The sequence below is a fragment of the Triticum urartu genome, chromosome 2A (genome assembly GCF_056163025.1).
Source record: "Triticum urartu cultivar PI428250 chromosome 2A, HENAU_Tu73, whole genome shotgun sequence".
Classification (NCBI taxonomy): Eukaryota; Viridiplantae; Streptophyta; class Magnoliopsida; order Poales; family Poaceae; genus Triticum; species Triticum urartu.
In genome coordinates, this window is record NC_141874.1 from 133,171,264 (window position 1) to 133,185,729 (window position 14,466).

General features: G+C 45.6%; 1 protein-coding gene across 2 annotated transcripts; it reads right to left on the minus strand.

Moving 5' to 3' along the window:
• Nucleotides 1–5,329: 5,329 nt before the first annotated feature.
• PSD (ARM repeat superfamily protein) lies at nt 5,330–14,186 on the minus strand. Of its 2 annotated transcripts, none has more exons than XM_048699521.2 (15): nt 12,431–14,186; nt 12,254–12,349; nt 12,057–12,146; nt 11,866–11,970; nt 11,601–11,660; nt 11,334–11,396; nt 11,157–11,252; nt 10,394–10,558; nt 9,433–9,606; nt 9,230–9,295; nt 9,017–9,115; nt 7,648–7,794; nt 6,292–6,445; nt 6,143–6,192; nt 5,330–5,735 (listed from the first exon to the last, which is right to left on the minus strand). In XM_048699521.2, the coding sequence occupies exons 1-13, from the start codon at nt 14,120–14,122 to the stop codon at nt 6,356–6,358; spliced, it is 2,943 nt and encodes a 980-aa protein (XP_048555478.2). In that variant the 5' UTR covers nt 14,123–14,186; the 3' UTR covers nt 5,330–5,735; nt 6,143–6,192; nt 6,292–6,355. The 2 variants fall into 2 exon arrangements, with proteins under 2 accessions (XP_048555478.2, XP_048555476.2); XM_048699519.2 differs by having other exon boundaries at nt 5,330–5,762; nt 12,431–14,185.
• Nucleotides 14,187–14,466: the final 280 nt, after the last annotated feature.

The following is a 14,466-nucleotide window of genomic DNA, read 5'->3' on the forward strand; positions in this document are numbered from 1 at the left end:
CGTCATGCATTCATATAGTACACTCGACAGAATGCCGGCCATAATTTCTTTTTGGAATACGTCATACGGACTCCTTCAATGGACCGACTGCTTGCTTGCTTGACATTTGAACGGAGGTGGAAAAGTATTGTATGCGCATATACACGCTAGCTAAAAAGGGATGGAATAATCCTAATTATACAATATGGATTAATCAATCATGGTTGATTCTCCTTTTTCTTTGCCTGAAAAGCAGGGGCATTATGCCTGTATTTTTTTAATGTAAATGTCCAATCAACCTAACTCCATTAGCAACATTCTTTAGCATATACTAATAGTCATTGATTAATAGCATAAACTCGCAATGTCAATGCCTCGCCTTCGTAGCCTGCATCAGATCAGCAAACATGATACAGTGTTGCAGATCAACAACCTCATTATGGTAGGTGTGTTGGGAGGGCTCAGGAGTCAGGCAACTCCACTGTGAACATTGGAAAAGACAGTTAGCTCCACACTCCAATCTGCAGTTCCACAACTGTTAGCGAGTTTTATCCTTTTCAGTGTGTCCACCCAACTGCCTTTTAGCACAAGTGTCCATTATTGTGGTGCCGTGAGTGTCCGTGGTACTTCGATGAGAACATACATGAAAGCCTAATAAACCGGCTTAAGAGCATCTACCGCCGGGCTCACCAAACCTTTCTAAAACATTCGGGCATCACAAACCGGTCACGACCTAGACAGGCGTCTCAAACGGGCCTCAACCGTCTAGACTGACCGGCATCCCTTATATCCAGCTCAAATATGGGCCGGATATGGGGGCGCTCGGGCACGTCCGCCACGTCGGCCTGGCCCGCTACGGCCCGCAATGACTCCACTTCAGCCCCCACAAAATATATGACGACTGACGAGTAAACCCTAATCAAACTCAGTCCGTACTCACTCGGCCTCTCCACTTCTTCCCCAAATTCACTTCGTCTTCCCCCACTGGCCATGTCCGGCAGTGAATCTGACCTACCGGAGTGGCTCAAGGCCGCTGGGGATTCCGATGGCACGTCGGCGCCTCGCGAGGAGGAGCTAGCGCTCTGTATTGTCCTCTGCCGGTCGTTGCTGGATCGAGGCAGCAGCTCCTCTTCCAGGGTGTCGGCAACTAGCCGGGTGGGGAGCGGTAGCTCTGCGGCGCCCCGCGCTCGTCCGACGTGCTCCCTTCCGGCCCTTGCCAGGCGGCACTCGACACCACCTGCACCTGCCCCTCCGGGGCGCCGCTGGGTGCTGTTGCCGGTGGAACCACGGCCGAAGTCCGTGGGCCGCACGTATCGACTCGCAAAGAAGCGGGAGGCGGGGGCGGCTAACAGCTGCAGATCCAAGGGAGGATTGAGCAGATCCGCGCCACACCACTTCCCCCGTCCAGCGACAACGACGAGAACCTCCACACCACCATCCGCCGCTCGTACACGTCCGTGGAGACGGACGCCGCCGTCGTCGCCGCAAAGATGCGAAGGCGCTCCGCGTAGCGCTTGAGGAGTCAGAGCGTCTGGCGAGGCAGCGGGCGACAGCGGCGGAGAGAGTCGCATGGCTCCGGGAGGAGCAGTATCGTGAAGCCCGTCGCATGGCGGGCATCATCATCTCGTCATCCTTCTCCTCCGCTCCAGAAAGGGACAACGACGACGCGCCCGGAGCAGCTGACGCCGACGCCGATGCCTAGTCCAACCGCGAGACCCCAAGGGGGAGCGCCCGGCATGGAGGAAGTGGTGAAATCCCCTCCCCTGCCGGTTTTAGTTGATTTTTAGTATTGTAAGTGATGAACTCAGCCGACAGCTTTTGTATCGGACTATGTTATCTATGCCGGATTGCTATATTCTATGATCATGTACGTAGAAACACCGTTTATGAATTTGGGATAAGACAAATGAGGGATGTGGCTGTGGAACAAAAGAAATGAGGTTCGCCTGGTCACCTTCAGTAGACACGTCCGGACGTGTCCGCGGGTATATAGGGGGTCAAATTAGGTGACCACGGCGGTAGATGCTCTAACACTACACATTAGATGTCCAAAATTGTTGTGTAACTTGGGTTCTTCTCACGATGGAGAGGCAGAAACAACTATTTCTCACGATGTAGGTTGCCCCGCCGCCGTGCTAGACCGCCGTCGCCTGAGCGCACCACCAGAAGACGCGCCGCCCCGCGCAGGATCGCCTCCGGGAGGGGAAAAGCAAGGGCCGCTGCTGGCGGCGGAGCCGCCTGAGCCCGGCACCGCACGCCGGCGACGGCGGGGGAGAGGTGGCGAGGGAGGGCCTCTGGGCAGGGGGACGGAGGCGCGGCCGATCGCTTGCAGGGGGCGACGCGGTCGCGAGGGAAAAAGAGAAAGTCAACTAACCCCGACTTGGGATGTCAAAACAACTCCACTGTGAATATTAGAAAAGACAGTTAGCTCCGCACTCCAATCTGCAGTTCCACAACTGTTAGCGAGTTTTATCCTTTTTAGTGTGTCCACCCAACTGCCTTTTAGCACAGGTGTCCATTATTGTGGTGCCGTAAGTGTCCGTAGTACTTCGATGAGAAAATACATGAAAGCCTAGTAAACACGCTTAACACTACGCAATGTAAAAGTAGACGTCCAACATTGTTGATTAACTTGGATTCTTCTCACGATGGAGAGGCAGAAACAGCTATTTGTTATGTTGTCCGGACTTGCTAGTTTTCCCGAGCATTGGAAACAAACATTACAGTTCTGCCTTTTTTTAATAGATGGACAATTTTTTGCAAACATTACAGTTCTGCCGAAGAATTAGTTAACTTATTATGTCGTTTGCAAATATTCAAATATCCGCTCAAATAGTAACTGAGAGTTGAGCCTCTACGATTTGCAGGATTCCAAACACACATAAATAGGAGAAACTTAGGATCGCAATGTCATGTCCAGATTGAATACGCATCGATTCCGTCGCAAAAAAGCAAAGGGATTTTTTCATGAGATAGGAGGAGTCCTATGAAAATATAGACTATTCAGTCACACAAAATCAAACAGCGCGTATCGGAGAAAATTCCTAGAGATTTTAATTCCCCGGATTCATATAGAAGTCCCTTGAGTGCAACGGGACAAGTGGACGCAAAAGGCGGCGAGTTGGGGCCAGTTTTTCCCGCAAAAAGAAAAGAGTTGGGGCCAGTTCATCTTGGTGAATGCTTCTTTGTTTCTTGCATGAAATGTTTGTGATGCATGATTTTTCAGCTACTTGGCAGGTATCTATGCCCTGATTGGAACGTAGCTCTATTCTGGTACTTTGGAACGGTCCCATGTCTGATTGGCATTTTCCTCCGGGAAGGGCCCCTTTCTAGCTGTACCACATAAACATGAGTTTGCAATGACTGACTTTCCAGAGTCTGATAGGAACGCGACCTCAGACCGCTGAGTCTGACAGCCACCATAGGATTAGGAGCAACATGTAGGGAAACCATCCTTTTCTCTATTTCGACATGGAACCCTAATATTACAAAATTCCTACTCTGGTTTGAGAAGCTTTTCAGTTTTTCCTTATCTCTCGTGCCTTTGAGCTGCCTTGGCTGAAAAGAATTCTAAATACGCATTCTAAAATTCCTACTCTGTTTGAACCGTCAAAGTTCTCCAAACGCTTGGTAATGCACTTCTATACATTCCAGGAATTCAGATGATGAGCTTAGCATGGCGCAGCCATCTGAGCACGGCGGCCCGAGCAAGCAAGAGAGTGGGTCGCAAGGCACGGCCGCGGAGTGAGGAAAAAGAGTGTAGGGAAACATGTAGGGAAACCATCCTTTTCTCTATTTCGACATGGAACCCTAATATTACAAAATTCCTACTCTGGTTTGAGAAGCTTTTCAGTTTTTCCTTATCTCTCGTGCCTTTGAGCTGCCTTGGCTGAAAAGAATTCTAAATACGCATTCTAAAATTCCTACTCTGTTTGAACCGCCAAAGTTCTCCAAACGCTTGGTAATGCACTTCTATACATTCCAGGAATTCAGATGATGAGCTTAGCATGGCGCAGCCATCTGAGCACGGCGGCCCGAGCAAGCAAGAGAGTGGGTCGCAAGGCACGGCCGCGGAGTGAGGAAAAAGAGTGTAGGGAAACATGTAGGGAAACCATCCTTTTCTCTATTTCGACATGGAACCCTAATATTACAAAATTCCTACTCTGGTTTGAGAAGCTTTTCAGTTTTTCCTTATCTCTCGTGCCTTTGAGCTGCCTTGGCTGAAAAGAATTCTAAATACGCATTCTAAATTCCTACTCTGTTTGAACCGCCAAAGTTCTCCAAACGCTTGGTAAGGCACTTCTATACATTCCAGGAATTCAGATGATGAGCTTAGCATGGCGCAGCCATCTGAGCACGGCGGCCCGAGCAAGCAAGAGAGTGGGTCGCAAGGCACGGCCGCGGAGTGAGGAAAAAGAGTGTAGGGAAACATGTAGGGAAACCATCCTTTTCTCTATTTCGACATGGAACCCTAATATTACAAAATTCCTACTCTGGTTTGAGAAGCTTTTCAGTTTTTCCTTATCTCTCGTGCCTTTGAGCTGCCTTGGCTGAAAAGAATTCTAAATACGCATTCTAAAATTCCTACTCTGTTTGAACCGCCAAAGTTCTCCAAACGCTTGGTAATGCACTTCTATACATTCCAGGAATTCAGATGATGAGCTTAGCATGGCGCAGCCATCTGAGCACGGCGGCCCGAGCAAGCAAGAGAGTGGGTCGCAAGGCACGGCCGCGGAGTGAGGAAAAAGAGTGGGTCGCGGGGAAGAAAGGCGAGAGGGGGGAACGCCATGGACGCTGCATTGAGCTGCCGGCGCTCCACACGATGGCGATAAAAGATTGTCAAGTCTACTCGCAACAGTGTTGTGGCAACAATCATATGGGCCACTGTGCGCAATCAAATAGATTTGCAAAGGCAATAGTTGCACATGATAAAAGCAGGCCACAGCCGTCTCCAGCACGGATTACTGTTCACGGCCACTCCCTTGCCAAAGACCAGAAGATCGGAGACTCGGACCATGCCAACCTCTTGTCGGCCTTCCCAATCCCATCCCAGCCAAACACACGCACGCGCGCACTCTGCCTAACGGTGATGTAACTCGACAAAGACAGGGAAGGAGGCCACATCGTTGTCACCAAGACACCAACAATGCAGTCTTCTATTTCAAAGACCCGGAATCAAACCATGCGGCTTCTTTGTTTCGAAGATCCAAAATCTAAAAAGGGATAGGCAGAACAAGGAAGAAACTTCAGATTTGCAGAAACTTCAAAAAGGACGGGTGGAACAAGGCGAGGAAATATTCTAATTTGCACGCTTTGAGATGAGAAGACATCCAGCAGCTCAAACCTTGCGTACTACCAGAGTGATACCACTGCGGTTACTAGATCATCGGATGGGCGAATAAGGTGAACATTATAGAGTCTGTACAGCACCCCCAGCTAACTAAATGGGGGTGGAAACCAACCACATAAGCTCAGACAAAATTTGGTACACGACAACAGGCGGTGCGACAACTTTCTGTCAGGAAAAACACGGCCCACACACACAACTCTTTCAATCCCGGCTATTTAGCTCACTGAGATTGCCTTACAAAATTTCAAGCCCGGGTAGGAGAACAAACAACCAATTCACTTTGGGGAGAAGTCTCCAAACGAATAAATGGAACCCTGTATTTTTTCTTCTCTCATGACAAACTCTTGGGTTATACTTCCCTGCATCCGATGACATGCGGTGAACAGTCAACTTCGCCACGGCAGGTCTGTAAAAATGTTCCCGCATTATACATCTGCAAGCATACAAAAGGCCAGTTCAAACTGTATGCAGATAGCACACAACTAAAATGAGGAATGGTGGGTGAAAGTGCGTATAAATATTTAGTTTATCGAAGATGCGAACGGAAATAATGAAAACTTTAAACAGACTACCACCAAAAGTTCAAAAGGATGCATCGCATTACACTGCTTGGTGAAAGACATGTTTATGGAATTCATGATAAATGCATTCAGGACTTCCGCTCTTACAAATCTCTATAGGTTCGTTAAGCCATCAGAATGGAAGAATTGACCGATAAGATGCACAGTTCTTAAGAATACAAAAAAGATGGAACATACATAGCAAGATAATAATAGATAGGAAAAAATAACTATGTGAATGGCAAGACAATACCTTCTAATCTCAGAAATGGTAGCTTTATATACATCACTGATACAACTACCCTGCAAATTTTAATGAATTAAACAAAGAAATTAGGATTGAAATAATAGTGGCAAAATAGATAGGAAAAAAAACAACGTAAATAAGTCAGAAATAACTACCTATACTCAAATCATACAGCTGACGAGTCTTCTGGCAAACAGATTGAAAATGAATAGGATGATGCTATCTGAACACAAGACTCCCATTCTGCTGTTGTCTTATTTTCTCGATAAGTGATTGATAAAATGACCTGAATGCCTTTATGTCGTTTCCCTGTTGAAGAAAAAAAAAACTACTTTGATTACAACAAGAAATATTCTATTACAAAGTGAAGACTTTAATATGCTACAAATAAGATCAGGTATTCATGAATCATGACAGCATGTATAATTATTCCACATTACAAAGAAACAACCCTCACAGAGTAATAGGACAAACAAAAGATGGGAGTCATCGACTAATCAATGTTACTTTCAAGTCTCAATTAAGCAACCTTCCCAAAGCAATAGGGCAAACAAAAGATGACTAAACCCTCCAATTAGAGCTGTGTGGAACCAACTCTAACTGGATACAAACTGGCACACCAGGGATTCAAGGAAACGGTAGATAAACTCTAGTTTCCCTAATACCTAAGACCCTAACCCCAACTATCCTCTCCAACCAGACCAGCTATGGAACCCACAGGCCAAAAAGCGTCCCCAGGCAACAGAATAGCCCTGAGATCCAACAGTTCATCCATCACCATTTCTCTCAAGTCACAAGTTAAGAGCTACTCCCTCCGTCCCATAATATAAGATCGTTTCACAAGCTAAAAGCTTGCGAAATGATCTTATATTATGGGACGGAGGGAGTAGTATATACTCACCGTGTGAATACAACTACATTTTGTTTCCTAAGAGATGATACTAATAACAGTTTCCTAACTTAAACGTCATACTGATGGCACATCCATCAACCTGACAATAGTCCAGTAGAAAAAATAGTCCACAGACATGTAGGTTCAGTTTTTGAGAACAGTAATTCAACCTTTTGAGTCTGCATATAGTAACTTCAATGTCTATTCTGATATTACTACAGCAACTGGTAAAATTGCCCGCTCAACTTATATGTTTACAATTGAGAATATAGTCGTATTTGCTGTACACTGTAAAGCCAGTGACTGAAGCACAAGTTGTATTTGTTGTACCCTTGTACTAATGTACTCCCTCTGTAAACTTTTGCAGTGATCTAAGAGGTCTTATAAAAGTTTACAGAGGGAGTAATAGATATAATGTTGACATAGATAAATCGGCAATCATAATCTGGCTCCAACATAATAAGTTGTGTGTGCTGTAGATTCTACTCTTTTTCTCTTAATCACGAGAGAATTTCTAGTCCTAAGAACAAAGGTGGTTCCTCTGATCCACCATACATTTATATAGATATAAATATAGATTAGGAACCAGAAATGACATGAGGTCAAGATAAGATTGTACCTGTAACTTTTGGTAGTACTGTTCAGCTAGCTCCGGTGGGCAGTGAGCTTCTGGAAGAGCTTTTGCTACAAAATTTACAATGAAGTCCTCCCCGAATCTTTCATACATAACCTTCTGAGCCATCACAATTTCACCAAAGACAACAAGCTAGAAGAAATAAACCAATTGGTCAATACATCACCATGTACTTTTGGATATAAAAAATTGGTCAATATATCACCATGCAACAGCATGTAGATTTTAACTACAATACTGCTGCAAAATGACGACACCGGAATTCTGAAATTCAACAAAACATACTGGTGCTCTATGGAACCCACATTACAATTGATTCCAGATTAACAGCTACAACTGTCTGAACTGCATTAGTACATGTTCAGTTTTGACTCCACGCACTCTAATTATCAATCATCATCATGAATCAACAAAATCACTTGTCTAGGATGGCGAACTCAGCAATTCGTTTTGTACAACTCGATCAGTTTAAGGGAAAAGCTAGAGTGGCAAAAACAAAGTTTTCCCCAGTTAAAATGGAACTGACCAGGTAAGTGTTCTACAATCCCTTGCATAGTAGTAGAAAATTTAACAGGTTAGCTTCAGATTATGGGCAATGATACATGTACTTTCTTTTTTGCCAAAGATCAGATTGATATAGTGTGTAGCTGAGAACTAAAATTATATAAATTTCATATGTAAGGGTACATCCCATCGCCTTACGCTTTTCTGGAACATATCGTTTGGGATTTTTCAAAATCCCATCTACATCCGTCCACCCCGGTCCTCTCTAGGGGAAGGACCCAAGATGGTGGGGTAATCTCTAAGGATGATTCAGTTACAAAATTGGATGGATTAAAAACAGCATATGGCTAATAAGATCTTAATGCAACTCTTCACTCTGGAACGTCACAGAAATAGAGGCTTCATACAGCCATATTACACTAAGTGTAAGGTTTAGAATTTCCGTTACAATGACAGAACTAGATTTTATTTTTCTTGAGTGAAATTCCCAGGATATTTAAGAAAGCTGATATGAACTACGGGACAACAGACTAAATAATCATGCTGCACAAGTTGAAATTTATATTACTTTGGAACTGTGGTCATCCGAAATTTAACTATCACCACTTACCAAGTAAACCTGGTGTAGGCGGTCAGAAATCTAACTTACCAAGTAATGCAATATAATACAAAGTAACTATCACCACTGGAAGTTGCAGTGTTCACAAAATTTGATGCCTATAGCTCCCACTAAGATGGGTGTCACTAAGTTTACTGAGGTTCAGATAGAGCCGGACAAACAGCCAAATAATCATGTAAAGTTTACTTTCAACACAACAAACACAAGGATTGCAAGCTGCAAGATTATTACCGTATTTGCATCACGTAAATCAAATGATTTGTCAAGGACACTGTATAAACAGCAACCAGTAGCAAACTTCTCAATCATGAATACTCGGAAGCCAGGAAGCTGATGAAACAAGAAAGTAAAAACAGGAACACATGAGATTTGAGTAATACAACTGTCCAGGTACTAGAGAGACACTTAACAGCGCAAGATCACACGGAGTGAACACAGCAATACCTTATCATCAGCTTTGGATGTAGTGCACCAGTCTTTTATAAGTTTGACAAAAATCTGCACACACGCCTAACAAAACCATAATCAAGGTGTAAGTGAACAGTGGAAGTGGAGAACATAGCTATATTTCATCGCAGGAAAAAAAGGAGGGGAACATAGCTATAATAAAAAGAAATATTGTAAATCAAGATAACTAGAATCCTGACCTTCCGGAGCAGTATATCTTTATGACTGCATGAAGTAAACAAAAGTAACTGCATTATGGTTTCCAAATACTGCCTACAGGTAGGAGCAAGGAGAACTGCAGACAAATCATGTGTAACCATCCCATGGAGGAATGTGTATAATGTCCTCTGCAGCTCTTGCAGTTCACGCATTTCCTGCAACAGTAAGAAATGAATACAGTATATAAGGAAGCCTGTAATTCATCTAGAACCCAATTGACGCCTACCAGAACAAGGAAAGTAGGTAGAATTAATGGATGGGGGCAGTAAACTAGCCAGGGACAAAAGCTAGCTACACAAGGTGAGGTGACGTATACAACTACATTATTGCAATAAAAAGAGCAACCAGCAGGAGCGCCACCAATTCATCAAGAAAGAAAGAGAGGCGGAATTTACAGAGAGGGATGTATGTCTTTAATGGAACATGTGAAGACCAATGACAAAGGGGACCACTCGCCCTTAATCAGAACCCCTGGGGTGGGTTGCCCGAAAGCCCAAGCCCAAGCACACGACAAACTATCAAATACTGCAAGATCCAAATGCTTACAAAACGAAAGATATTGAGTTAAGTGGTATATGGCCACTTAAGGTAATGCCACCGAGTATAATGACTAAGATGGGCAGTACTGAAAAGCTTTTCGATGTCAGTAGATAGTTTTGCCAGAGGTTAGCTGGAGTTGCACCATCAGAAAGAAACAAAGAAAGGAAGTATGACACACGGGTAACAAAGAGGTTCATGTGGTACGTGTATATGCCTATCAATCCAATACATTTAGATCTAGAAGGCACTAGTAAAGTACGATGTACTAAAGTTGAGACATTTATTTTGGGATGGAGGAACTAGCATTTAGCATTCTAGGATCACAGAGACGAATACAAGAACAGGAAGCTACTAAACATGAAAATAACTTAAGCTATTGTTTACAGATGTGATTAACTTTACCTCGGTATTGCCTGCAGGACCAGTAGAAAAGGCATCTTGTGACAGTATCACAGACAAACGACTTGCAATAGTAGGAAAGACATCCTCCAGTATGCCACTTGCTGAAGAATTAAACTTGCATATTATTTGGTTTACCAATACAAGGAAATCGACCATATCTTTTGCCTGTATGGAAACAAATAATGATGTGAGCAGCCCAGATGGAGCAACATAATTTTAGCTGCAGGAAGCCTATCTTTTTAATAAAAGAGTACACAAGTGACAGAAGGTTGCTCGAAGTAATAATAATATGCAGCTAGTATGAAGTTCGACGGGTACCAGAAAGAAATTTGTGCTAAGTATATCCAAGAAACGGGAGTAACTGAGAAGAGGCATTTAATATTCTTTTTCCATTCAAGAAACGAGGAGCACGACTCAAGTGGTTATACATACAAATTCATTCATGGACATTGCATATTCACTACCGAGATCTCTTATAAGTTTTGGGAGCAGAATGAATTCTTCCTACAGTCCTACATTGCTGTGTTTGGCATGATTTCGTTTCCTTTTCAACAGATATAAAGAACATGTTTTTGTATTATATTTTCTGCATATATACAGTAGGATCCTTCTCCTACCCTTTTCCCTCAAAGAAATACTGCAGAAGGAACTGTTACTGAGAAAAGAAACCTAAGTGCTGCAGGTACTACACACATCAGCAGGGATAGCAAACGAAGAACCAAGAAGGGTAAATTCAAATTAACATAAGCAAAAAAACAAATACCTCGTTATGAACCAGCAATTGTCTTAGTGCGATCGGAATACATGGAAGCACCGAGATTCCTAATATCTCAATCATGCGGTGCAGAAAGGATATGACCTACATTTGCATGAGTTTGAAGTGGTTAATCATCCAAACAGTGAACTAAAGAGGATCTTAAAGAAACAGGTTCAGATTTACCTTTGATCGCAGGGGCCTCACATTAGGAAATGAAACAAGGAGTTGTAGAACAACATCAAGGGTCTGAAGACAAAGTGGTAAGAAAATATCGCATCAGAAGAAGAGTAAAACAAAGATCATGGATATGTTGCTTATTGATGCAGAGTAATCAAGGACTTGGCAAATGTCCTCTTCACCAGCCACTTGCATATGCTACTTAACAACAAGCAAACATCACCACGCAAAAGATTAAGTGAAAACGTGGAAGTAAAGAATGATAGAATTTACCTTTTTTAACATTACACCGATTGTTGGCCTACTTATCATCACGAGGCGTTCATTAAAGCCCTAGAAAAGACAACAGCCGAATTAAGTAAGGATGTGATACACATGTACAGAACTAGAAATTTACAGGAGAGTAAATCAGAACTAGATTAGAAAATATGACCAGAACACGGAAGAAAAAATACCAGACATGGCTCAGTATACTACCCCACAGAATACAGGATTGTCCTATTGATCATTTCTTCTTAGGTGCAAATGTAAAGCATACCTTGGTAACCATATTCAATGCAACAACAATCTGTAGAAGACTTGTAGCTCTCGGGGATGATTCTTCAAGTCCTTGTGCTTTGGCACCCATAACAAGCGACTCGATCTGGAATTGATTTTCACTTAACCCAGTAAGTTCCCTCTCTCCTATAGAACTAGAGCTATCATATTGGACAGAAGGGAAACAATCACCTGATGACAGAGAGGATTCAGCAAAGCTGTCAAGCACTGAACCTGCTTCTCTGGTGATACCTCTTCAATACCGATCAACAACCCCACAGCCTGCAATAAGAAATCATGCCAGTGGTCCAAGTTCAGTATTCCAATTAAAGAACATAAACAGCTAGGTGCAAGCCAAGTTATGCTATAGAGACAGATGGACAATGCACCTCAAAAATCTGGCTGCCATCCTCTGAGCTGGAGAGCTTTGCCTCTTTATTTGCCCAGTCCATAGAAGTGAATTGTCCTAGGACATCTTCCAAGCTCTAACTCACAAACAAAACAGCCTCAGATCTAGCACAATAAACTAGATGGTGTGTGTATCTAAAAAACGGGCAAGGAAATACCTGCAAAATGGTATCCAAGTAAGGGACTAGCTTTGCCTTCAACAACTTGACAGCTTTCATGAACAAGTATCCCGCACGGCGGCTCACATGGGAATTCTGATGGTGTATGCCACGCTCATCCAAGAATGCAGCAAGAAGGTGTGGCACATACTGTACATTCTCTTGCATGAACTTGATGTAGCGTGTAACTGTCTCAAGATACACCAATGCAACTAAGCGGTGTGAGTGGCACGAAAATCTCGCAGAAAGAAGCATGGGCACAAGCTCCCCGAGCAGCCCAGACCCAGTACGGATCTCCTCCTCACTCACTGCTTCCCCGAGCCGGTACAAAAGACTAAGAGTGACCTCAACATCCTCAACGGTAGCTTCTGCGGATGAGAGCGCCGTCACAATCAACCCCTTTATGAACTGCTGTGTGGCAGCTGGCGCTACCCGACAAATGTTGCGGAACAATGCCACTAAATCCTTCCGTTGCTCCGCCATCATGTCCTCCTCCTCCTTCCCGATCTTGTCGAGCACATCAAGATGCACCCTGTAAACTGGGTCATATGTCATTTGCTGCCGCACCACCTCTAAGATCCGCCCCAAGTGCCCCAGCTGCTTCTCAGATGGAGCCTTCATCGTACTGACGTAGCCAGCTAAGAACTCAAGCACGGAACCAGAATCAACATCCTCCTCATAGCAGCTTTCTGCTGCCGAAAATACAGCTGGTAGCACCTCTTCGAGCATTTCCAATGCCGCGGCTCCATCGGCATCGCTAGGGCCAAGCTTGCGATAACAGGCAAGAGCCTCCACAGCATAAGTCGTCACCAAAGATGCCATCTTTAACCCACTGTCTGGGCTACCAAGCCCCTGCTGTGCAGACAAGAGTGACCTGAGCAACGCCACCTTCGCCCTTGCATCCATCCTCTTTGCAGCCACGGCAGAGAGACACCCCACCGCCGCCGCGGCAAGAGGGGCAGCACTTGCAGGGGACAGGGCAATGTCAAATAGAAGAGGAACAAACACATCATTGGCGACCAGCGCAACATCGATCCAGGAGATGCACCTGCGCGCCGCATCAAGGGCTACGGCGGCAGTGGGAGGGTCGGCCGCACCAAGAGTGGCGGCGGCGTCGTGCCAGTGGCGGGCGATCTGGGGCACGCACTGCGCTCGCATGGCGTCCTTGACCCTGCAGGCGTCGGCGGTCTCGTCGGCGTTGCGAGGGTAGTCCTGGGAGAGCAGGTCGTCGTCCAGGGAGATGAGGACGCGGGCGAACATGTCCGTGGGGCCCGACTGCGGCGGCGAGGGCGGGAGGAGGTCGAGGAAGTAGGAGGGGTAGACATGCGGGTAGTCGAGGCGGACGAGGAGGGCTACGAGCTGGGCGAGCTTGTTGCGGAGGAAGGGCGGGGAGGCGGCGTTGGAGGCGGAGGCGAGGGAGAGGAGGGAGGAGCGGAGCAGGGCGAGGTCGTCGGGGAGGGCGATGCGGCGGCGGAGGAGCGCGTCGTGGAGGGACTGGAGGCACCAGAAGTGGACGTGCGCGTGGGGCGAGGAGGCGAGGCCGGAGAGGCAGAGGCGGAGGAGCGAGGAGGGCGGAGACTCGTCGCGGGCGCGGGCGCAGAAGGCGAGCGCCTCCTCGCGGACGGCCGGGGAGGCGGAGGCCGCGGCGGGGGAGTCGGAGGCGAGCAGGATGGCCTGCTCGAGGTCGTCCATGGAGGCGCGGAGGAATCTGAGTGGAGGGGGCGGAGACGGGGGGAGAGAGAGGGGGGCGGAGGCGGAGGTGGGGTTAATATAACGGCGGAGGGGGGGACGACGGGAGGGTTTGCTTTGCTCCTTCCTTTCCCTTCCTTGCTGCCGAGTTGTTGAGACGGGGGTGGCTTTTCTTCTCACTATTTTGGGTTTGCCTTGCCGGATTTATGGGTTTATGGGCTGATTTTGGGTTCTCTTAGTTGTTGTTAGGGTTTTTCGTTTCTCTTTATTTTTTTCCTTCTCTTCTTCTTTTTTTCCATATTTGATGATGTAATAATGTCATCAAAAATTATTTCTCATTTTGGGTT

What these genes read in the sequence shown, in the direction of transcription:
- PSD (XM_048699521.2), bottom strand. Translation starts at nt 14,122, where the DNA reads ATGGACGACCTCGAGCAGGCCATCCTGCTCGCCTCCGACTCCCCCGCC. An exon ending in AAGATATACTGCTCCGGAAG is followed by an intron (nt 9,296 to 9,432) that starts GTCAGGATTCTA and finishes TGGTTTTGTTAG; the next exon opens with GCGTGTGTGCAGATTTTTGT. An exon ending in AGTACTACCAAAAGTTACAG is followed by an intron (nt 6,446 to 7,647) that starts GTACAATCTTAT and finishes TTTCTTCAACAG; the next exon opens with GGAAACGACATAAAGGCATT.